This window comes from Lottia gigantea (assembly GCF_000327385.1).
Source record: "Lottia gigantea unplaced genomic scaffold LOTGIsca_80, whole genome shotgun sequence".
NCBI lineage: Eukaryota > Metazoa > Mollusca > Gastropoda > Lottiidae > Lottia > Lottia gigantea.
Window position 1 is genome coordinate 969,324 of NW_008710663.1, and position 10,837 is coordinate 980,160.

General features: G+C 30.4%; 1 protein-coding gene across 1 annotated transcript; it reads left to right on the forward strand.

Annotated features, from left to right (window-relative positions):
* Positions 1–1,174: 1,174 nt before the first annotated feature.
* LOTGIDRAFT_236399 (hypothetical protein) lies at positions 1,175–7,930 on the forward strand. Its single transcript, XM_009067227.1, has 13 exons — positions 1,175–1,268; positions 1,884–1,956; positions 2,161–2,252; positions 2,583–2,635; positions 2,971–3,029; positions 3,446–3,568; positions 3,895–3,994; positions 4,103–4,210; positions 4,471–4,577; positions 5,859–5,980; positions 6,267–6,439; positions 6,885–7,047; positions 7,490–7,930. Exons 1-13 carry the CDS (start codon positions 1,229–1,231, stop codon positions 7,522–7,524), a joined length of 1,248 nt encoding a protein of 415 aa, XP_009065475.1. The 5' UTR covers positions 1,175–1,228; the 3' UTR covers positions 7,525–7,930.
* Positions 7,931–10,837: the final 2,907 nt, after the last annotated feature.

Sequence of the window (10,837 nt, forward strand, 5' to 3'; positions counted from 1 at the left end):
TTATCTAATTCTTAATCCTAAATCCTTAATCCGTTAATTCACCATATCATAATCCAGTATAAATTGTCCTAAAGGTATTATATCTTTTAATTCTGGCTCAAAACATTGCCTTATTCATATACCATTGTTAAGTTTCTCCAAAAATATTCATTTACTCCGCTTAGTTTCACCAACTGTGTACAGAATCTTTACTTGTTCCAATATTCCTCTCTCCTAAGTCCAAAACAAAAACTTCTCAATTATGTTCCAAATTCGTATGATTCCATGCAGTAAATAAATAAATTCGTAAATAGGCCTAGGGGTTCCATGTCATTGACGTGTTTGCGTGGCTATGTATTGACCCATTGGGTAACATCTGGTTCCAAAATCAATTTCTTTAATTCCGTTTCTCAACTATGAAATACCTTTCTTCATTTAGATTTAATAAGTAAATAATCGGTTGCCTTGTAAATAAGTTAACTTGATAGAAAATCAAAGGCAAGGTCGTTGAAGGCTATCATGTAGCCTAAATATTTCAAGTTTCAAGAATTTTTTTTTTTTAGGCTTTTTCCCGATTAAATTTGTGGATACCTTTCGGGGTTCTCCGCCACAAAGAATTTGAAAAATAGAATTGATTTGGTGAATTCTGACACATGTTTAAGGGACAAACGTATGATAAAACATATTTTAAATTTCTTTAAAATGAAGTGAACTAGGCGTCTGCAATTAAGAGGGTGAGGGCGGGGGTGCATCTACAGTAGCCTACTCCGTCTTTTCAGCCGCATAAAGAACGACCTTGCTCAAGACCTACCAATTCCAGACGTTCAACAGTTATTCTTCTTAATCTAGCAAAATAAATCTCCACTCAAGAGTTAAACTCTTGATCCAGCTTAGGTTACAGTACTTAATCAGTTTAAACAAATTCAGCCTAGGACCACTCTGCATTCATATAATTTTCAAAGATAAACATAACGGTAATATGATAAATGTTAAGTAAATGAGCGTATAACGCGTAAAATACACCTGATGACATTCGCTTTTAATTGATTTATTGGCTAATATAATTATAGTTTCATTGTTATTCTAATCAAACTAGATTCAATCCGATTTAAATTCAGATGCAAGTTCGTACTTGTCTGGAATATTATTAGAGTTATCCCCCTTTATCAAAGTCTCCATTTCAGAAAACTAAGGACGCTTCTCCATGTTGGATGTCTTTGATTCAGGGGTAATATTTTAGTAAAACAAAATGAAATTGAAGAGATTTTTACTGCGTTATTATCCACCAGGTTTGTACAACATTTCTAAATCATTTAAGTCGATATTTTATTAGTTATTTTTATAAGAGATTGGAAAAATTGGTCTAAGAACAATATTATCAACCACATGAGTCATGAGACGAGGATCAAAACAAAGCAAACTAGACAGTGACATAGACAGGTTTTGGTAAGATGGGCCTAATCTTTTATAAACTTATAGAACAATTTTCCTCCGTCATTAAAGTAGATGAGCTTACACATTAAATGATTCATTATGTCTACTGTGAAAGGCTTTCTCATGCTTGAGTAAAGGTGTGATCAAAATTTTAAGATTTTGGGGGCCATGTTAGGCACGTAGCCTACTTGATAGGCCTACAGGCAATGGGCTTACTGCACATCATATCTCAGCTCTGTAAACAAAGTCAAAGTAAGTTTGTTACAATATTAAAGATGTCTTCTGTAGGACTCCAGATACAAATGATTTAAGCATATCGGAACAGCTTATACTTAGTCTGTGTGGTAGAGTTTGTCAACTTGACCAACCTCAATATGAAATGATTTGTTTCTTTTGAAGGTTATTAATAGCCTATTTGATTTTATTTCAATGTAAGCTTATTTATTAAGTAAGATTTTTACTATTTTAAGGTATCATATTAGAATATGAACAGGGTGAGAAATTGAAGACGAAATCAATAGATTTATTAGATCTAAAACCAGAGTAAGTAATTTTGAAATTCCTTTTGAATCAATTTCATTACCGGTAGATATTTTTTTACTTTGATTGAGTAATTCCTGAATATATGCATTAATTTACAGGTATTTTTCTGGCATGTTTGTAAAAAACATCATTCCAAAATCTTAGGCTTGAAAATAAGTTGCTTTGAAACTGTTCTGATTGAAATGATTTGAATTGTATTTTCAGGACAGATGTTGATAGTATAGTTGATGAAATTACCAGAAAAGAACCATTAATATCAGCTAGTAAAGCTGAACAAGTTCATAAACTCATTGTTCGTATCCTTTATATGGTGAAATAACTATAGATGAGATTGATACATCCTATTCTGATGAAACGTTGTATCAACATCTGATCCAAGATATCTCATTGGAGCCGTCAAAAGTTGTCAGACATGGACTCGGATTCACAGTAGTAATATAGTGTACTTTGATTTGATTCCCATGTTAAAGTTATTAAAATTGATGCCACAAAAGAAAATACTTTCTGCTATTGGCATATAAGCTTATTACCTTGCCTGGCTATCCCTATGATTACAATATTACATTTTAAAGATAAAGCTTCCCATTTTATATTTCAAATGTTATGTACCTTAACTAGATCTCCAGGTTTACAAGAAAAATTGTGTCATGTTGAAGATCGTTATTTTTATTTGTTTAAAGTAAGTGATAGCTTCCATGTTTTTAAATGGGGGCACCTTTTATTAGTCTCTCTTGACTGCATATTTCTTACAATATGCAATTTTTTATACTATATGAATGACAGATATCTTCATTGACTGTAAAGTTGAGCAAAGATATTGATCCACATCCTGATATGATTCAAAATATAAACATGACCTGTCCATTTTTATGTCGTTTAAGAAGTCATGATCACAATATAAGTCTGTTTTATATAGTTCTAACTACTGATTTTATTCCATTTCAAACAAAATAGACTGATCTTGTATATCAACTAGAGTCTTTCTTCTAGAATAACCAATTTATATTATTTCAGGTTTTAAGAGCACATATCCTTCCATTAACTAATGTAGCATTTAATAAATCAGGCTCTAGGTAGGTAATTATTTTATTTTTCGAGAGAAATAGATAATGACTAAGCAATGAATTAGTTCAAATAAGATATTTGTCAAATGACCAAGAGTTCTACCAGTGCCTAGCTAACAATCATAGAGAAATAACCACAGGCAAATTAGTCTGAAGGAAAATCAACCAAGATACTACACACCAACGCATAATGATCTATTAATTACCTTGATTAATTTGTGCAAATCTGCCTTTATTTATAAGTCTAGTTTGGGCATTCTTCACTATCAATATCTAATTTTGCCTCTGAATCTGATTTATCTCTTTTCTGCACATTTTTATATTGTTTTGATTTGTGCCTGTTGAATATCTCATAGTATTGCAAAATTAAAATATGACTCCAACAGAAATCAAAAGATCTGTCTGAAACTATTTTGTGTTGATAGTTTTATAACAGGGAGCTATGATAGAACATGTAAAGTATGGGATACAGCCTCTGGTGAAGAATTACATACATTAGAAGGTCATAGAAATGTTGTATATGCCATAGCCTTTAATAACCCTTTTGGGTAAGTTTTATTTTATTTGTACACAAATGTAACCCATTAAGCAACGAATGTTAAGATGAAACTAGTATTGATTTATCTGGTAGCTTAACCAAAATATATTCATATCTTATTTATTAGTAAAAAATTAGTTGAAAAAAGTACCCAACAATAACCAAAATGGCAACTGGTTTTAAGGCATAAACTTCAGAAAAAAAATACCCATATATGTTCATTTAGGAGGTAAAATTGTACAAGGATTGAAAGGCTGCTACTAAATATTGTTAAGCGTATAACCATACTTTGATATAAGCATTCTGAGTTTAAAAGTTAAATTTGAATTATTTTAGGGATAAGATTGCCACTGGTTCGTTTGATAAAACTTGTAAATTATGGAGTGCTGAAACTGGTAAATGTTACCATACATTTAGAGGTCATACAGCAGAAATAGTAAGTACTGAATCTGATATAAAACATAAGGTTTAGGCCCTTTTATCACGTCTTGAACTTCTGAATTACTTTAAAAGATATATAACAGGATTTATGGTTATATTTTAGGTATGTTTGGCATTCAACCCACAGAGTTCTGTAATAGCTACAGGTAGTATGGATACCACAGCTAAATTATGGGATGTACAAACTGGTGCTGAATTAAATACACTTAATGTAAGTAAAATTGATAGAAGCTTAAAAGGATAGTTAGCTGTCATTTGTAATGCTCAAAACTACCCAAGGAACTTGATTGAAAGTGAGAACAACAAAACTTTCTGTAGAAAAATATCATGAAGTTTTATAAAATGACTTAGCAAGAAGTAAACTAGTCAACCATTCTATTCAATACAGTGAGAAGTGTTCTGTCAGTCACAACATATTCCAGGGTTTTGTTTTGATATTTCAAATATTGATATTGTGTATGTATGTTTCAGGGTCATTCTGCTGAAATTATATCTCTATCATTTAATTCTACTGGTATATTATTAATAACAGGATCATTTGATCATACTGTATCAGTGTGGGATACAAGATCTGGGCAGTAAGTATTATTTAATTCTACTGGTATATTATTGATAACAGGATCATTTGATCATACTGTATCAGTGTGAGATACAAGATCTGGACAGTAAGTATTATTTAATTCTACTGGTATATTATTAATAACAGGATCATTTGATCATACTGTATCTGTGTGAGATACAAGATCTGGACAGTAAGTATTATTTAATTCTACTGGTATATTATTAATAACAGGATCATTTCATCATACTGTATCTGTGTGAGATACAAGATCTTGGCAGTACGTATTATTTAATTCTAAAGGTATATTATTAATAACAGGATCATTTGATCATACTGTATCAGTGTGGGATACAAGATCTGGGCAGTAAGTATTATTTAATTCTACTGGTATATTATTAATAACAGGATCATTTGATCATACTGTATCAGTGTGGGATACAAGATCTGGGCAGTAAGTATTATTTAATTCTACTGGTATATTATTAATAACAGGATCATTTGATCATACTGTATCAGTGTGAGATACAAGATCTGGACAGTAAGTATTATTTAATTCTACTGGTATATTATTAATAACAGGATCATTTGATCATACTATATCAGTGTGGGATACAAGATCTTGGCAGTAAGTATTATTTAATTCTACTGGTATATTATTAATAACAGGATCATTTGATCATACTGTATCAGTGTGGGATACAATATCTGGGCAGTAAGTATTATTTAATTCTACTGGTATATTATTAATAACAGGATCATTTGATCATACTGTATCAGTGTGAGATACAAGATCTGGACAGTAAGTATTATTTAATTCTACTGGTATATTATTAATAACAGGATCATTTGATCATACTGTATCATTGTGGGATACAAGATCTTGGCAGTAAGTATTATTTAATTCTAAAGGTATATTATTAATAACAGGATCATTTGATCATACTGTATCAGTGTGGGATACAAGATCTGGACAGTAAGTATTATTTAATTCTACTGGTATATTATTGATAACAGGATCATTTGATCATACTGTATCAGTGTGGGATACAAGATCTGGACAGTAAGTATTATTTAATTCTACTGGTATATTATTAATAACAGGATCATTTGATCATACTGTATCAGTGTGGGATACTACATTTGGACAGTTTGCATAAATTTATATAAATGATGGTTCATAGCATCTATTATCTGGGTAAAAACTAAATTAATGATAACTAACCAATATTTCTACTGAACTATGATCACTATGGAATAGATTAAAGAAAATTTATTACGTCATTTCTTTGGTTTTCAGACAAGTTCATACATTAATAGGTCATAAAGCTGAAATAAGTAGTGCTCAATTTAACTGGGACTGTTCATTAATAGCTACAGGTTCTATGGATAAAACATGTAAAATATGGGACACTGATTCTGGTAAGAACATTTTCCTCTTTTCCTCCTATGACATACATTATATTCAAAAATTCTTTTTAAATGTCACATGTCATGTTATACTTATATGATATTATAACTTCAGGTCTAATATCATAACTAATGTTATACCTGTATGATATCATAACTTCAGGTCTCATATCATAACTAATGTTATACCTTTATGCTATTATTACTTTAGGTTTAATATCAGAACTAATGTTATACCTGTATGATATCATAACTTCAGGTCTCATATCATAACTAATGGTATACTTATATATTTTAGGTAGATGTATAGGAACATTACGTGGTCATGAAGATGAAGTATTAGATGTAGCGTTTGATTATACAGGACAACATTTATTAACAGCTTCTGCTGATGGTACTGCTAGATGTTATAATGCTATCACACATAATCTAATATCGAAATTTGAAGGACATGAAGGGGAAATTTCTAAGGTAAACTGATACAAATTATTATTTCCACTTGCATTTGGAGCCCTGTTTAGTGTTATAATTATAGTTTTGAATTTTGACTTGCTAATCTGAATAGATTTAAAGATAAGATCACACAATGATGTATATTGGAAGGATTTATATGAGTACATCATAAATGTGTGTCAGCAGTGTAGAATTGACCAATACCACAGACTGTCCTAGAAAAAATTGCTTTATTGCATACTGCATAACCTGTCTTCATGAAGAAAATCATAAGTAGAAATATACTTGTAGTACCTAAAACATAGTATGATTTCCAGTAATTTGCCAGTATATTATATGTAACTATATATTGAATATATAACATGAGATCAGAGAAAATATGAAGTAAATAGACAACAATTTTCTTATTTTCTTTGAACAAAAAACATAATGACCAGAATCTTACCTCGGATATTTTTTTCAGATATGTTTTAATCCGCAAGGTACTAAAGTATTAACTGCTAGTTCTGATAAAACTGCTAGAATCTGGGACCCTGAAACAGGAGATTGTAAACAAGTATTAGAGGGTCATTCTGATGAAATATTTAGTTGTACATTTAATTATGAAGGGAATACTATCATCACAGGTAGGTGAATCAGTCGTATTCAAAATTAAAGTAAGAGGTTTCTCTTTTGTGCATTTTGATATTCATCATTTAAAGGTATACAGTAGTCTAGATATAAGTTTTACTAGCTTAATTTAGCAATCCGTAACATGTTCCAGAATTAAACTTCAACATCAAGTTCTGCTACAATTTGACACAAACGCCCCTTGTAAGTTAAGATTTTAATCACATACAAGCTATACTAAGATGCAATTATTAACAATATAATTCATGATAGTAGGTGTTTGTTCAATTGTAGGAGAACAGATTGTCAGATTTTAATACTAATAAGTGACACACATAACTTATATTAAGCTATATCAGCTCATAAAGGCAATATTAATCTTATCCCTTTATAAAAAGAACATAATGTCCTTAGTAAATTTACAATACAGAATGTTTGAATTTGTTTTTGTAATTTCAGGAAGTAAAGATAATACCTGTAGAATATGGCGGTGAAAATATGAGAAGACAACTTGTGCAATCATCTGGTCATAGATTATGTAGCCATCTTGTTTCCTCACATTCCAGCTGTAGCTTTATATGTTATCTAGCATTGTACCGCCTTATCAGTATTCTTCATTATTGTCAAAATTATATTAAACTAGTTTGTGTGTACCTGTGAACTTGTTTGCATGTTTTAGATTATATTTCAATTTAGTTGTAGATTGTTTGATTTCTAAATGCTAATGTAACACATATCAACTTTATTTGTCTAATGTCATCTTCTTAATATCAAGTTCTATGCTTATGATATATTTGATTGATGCTGCATTTTTCATTTTTAAGAAAATTAATGACCAAAATGAACTCTTATACAAATCAAATCTACAAAACAATTCAAATTTCTTTAACAATACTGCATAAAAGAACTTCAGAAAAAAAACATGTTACTATGTGAAACTTGCCCAATAATTGTAATAATTTTTGAATATTATTTGTATGATGATTTAATATACAGCATTAATGAAACCAGCATTGACTTGTGCAATACAAGTAATTAATGATATGTTAGATATTCTGTATTATGGCCTTGACTACATGATTACTATAAGGTTTTATGACTTCACATACTGGGTTCTATTCAATTACAAGAGAACTTGAAATCAGATTTTCACTTTGAACACTGTTATCAGTAGCTGGAATCAGGTTCAGGTGGTACAGTTTCCTTTATACCAATTTAGACTGACTGACACACTACAACCACAAAATATGTCATTTATATATATGTATTTAAAACACATCAAACAATAAATCCGTCCAAATGTTTTTCTTTTTATTTAATAAATTATTTAATATTATTTCCTCTTCCATCCAGTATTTTTGTCTTTTTTTTTATTAATTCAGGTTTCTTTCCTTTTTTCTGTGTTTTTTTCTGTATTTGAAAAGTTTTTTTTTGGAAATATTGTCTACAAGATTATATTATTAACAGCATTATTTGTTTGTATAATAACATATATATTATATATTTTAGTATAGATATGTAAATATAATATTTACATGCCAGTCAAGTGTTCAGATATATTGAAATATTGTAAATTTTCACACAAATATATTTAGTAAAGTCATATGAAAAATTTTATAGTAAAAGTAATTACTTAAAGGGAGAAGATTTGTTGATTTAGAGAGAAGAATAGATTTTAGAGAGATGACATGTTTATATTAAAGAGATGTTCCCAGATTTGATAAAAAAAAAAATTCTAGATTTGAGAGAAAACATTTCTAGATTTGAGAAATTATTTTCTAGTTTCTAGCGAAAACATAGAGAAAATATATCTAGATTTGAGGAAATATTTCCCAGCGATTTTTAGATTTGAATTTCAAGGCTTTAAGGATTAGCTTTAGATGAAAGATGAGATGGAACATTCTGTCTTCTAGCAAAAACCATAGTTTCTAGATACGAGTGGCTCAAAATTCAAATGTCTTGTCTTTAAGATTCACTTACCTTGACTATATTTCACAATTATCATTAGTTATTAGATTATTATTTATATTGTAATTTTGTTTTTGATTGTTAATTATTTATACTATTAAAATTACAATTCATATCAATTCACTTTCAATCATTGTTATAAGAGACTGTTGATATAGCTCAGACTACCCTTGTATTTGATGAAACGCAGTTCTGTAACCGGACAAAAATGATAACCATTGCGAAACCAATTTGATTTTTGTGGTCACTGCAAAATGTAACAGCCATCAACTTGAATTCCTATGGTTTGATTTAACTTGCAGACTATTCTTACTTACAATATTCCCCTTGCCATGTGCCACATACGGATAAAATTTTGTTCAAATACAGATGCTACTTCTTGAATGGATAGTATTGTAACTGTTTGACCTGATACTTTTTCTTACCCTCTGATAATATGTGCTTGTCATCAATAAAACTTTCACGTATTAATTTGATTTTTACATTATGTTGCATTCGGTAATTCTCGGTAATTCTGCAGGTTTTGTATAGCTGAACGCTAACAGAACCAAGGTCATTTGAACTTGCTTCTCATTAAAGAGAGGGTAGTCAAACTCCGTTTTTTTTCAACCACACAGTCATGTTATTCTTCATAGTTTTTAAAAATAATATCGTTGTCAAATAAATAAAAATTCGAGAAAAAGTCAGGCACATCGCGATCGATTTAGCCGAGGCGTTCGAAACTATGATTAGATTAAGAAAAGACCCAGGGCAATGCACACATGAATGAATTATGATAAATACTTATGCGATGCAGAGCATTTCGTCGGATCCATTGTGTCAAATGGACAAATTAACCGACTGTGGCTGGATCAAAGACTGTAACTGTGTCCTTGCTGTGATAACGTACAATCCAACCAAATTGCTACATTTACATTCTTCCGTGATACAAAGATGGTGGCTATTGTAGTCAAGGTATTAGACGAAGTTCGTAGTAGCTTGATATTGTGAAGATGGTTCAGCCTAAAACAAACCCTTTACATTTCAAAGCTGTGGTCCAAATGACATCTAAACAGCAACTTCACTGTATAACGTTGTATAATGTATAATGTTTTGTTATTGTGCTAATTTGACAAGAATCTAATTGTTCCAAGTATCAAGCAATTACAAAGCAGAAAATTAGATTTCTTAGTAATTGATAAATGACATTTCTTAACCAAAACTTTGTAGCGTCACTACCCACACTTGGTTAGTGATATTACTCAGAATTTTTGTAGTGGCCGAAATTTTTTAATGCCGCTGATTGTTTCTTTGAGAATATTTCTTATATCTGAGAAGTTATATTTCTAATAACTGAGTAGTACTTAGTAGTTATATTTCTTATATCTGGGTGGTGAAATCTTTCATAACCGAGTAGTTACATTTATCGTAACTTAGTAGTGACATTTCCCATAACTGAGTTACAATAGTTCTTATAACTGAGTAGTGATATTTCTCATAACAATGATGTGATATCTCCCATCAGTCCTCAGAAATGATATTTCTGTATCTAACTCGTGATGTTTCTCACAACTTAGTAGTGATATTTCTTTTAACACTCACCACTACAATTTAGGTCAACATCATTAGATACAACCAGATAAATCTATGTCCGACGAAACAAATCAGTCGAGTTGCAAGAAACAAATTTGTAATATTTGTCCAGAAGTTCGTTAAAACGACCAAGACATTTCCTAAATGAAGTCTGAAGTCTATGTGTCAAATAATCCTGCTTGAGCAAATTTAAGGTCAAAACTCGACCTCAGAAAGTCTTCATAAATCGAACAAGGCCTGGCATAGCGGATGAGTTGTGAAACATAC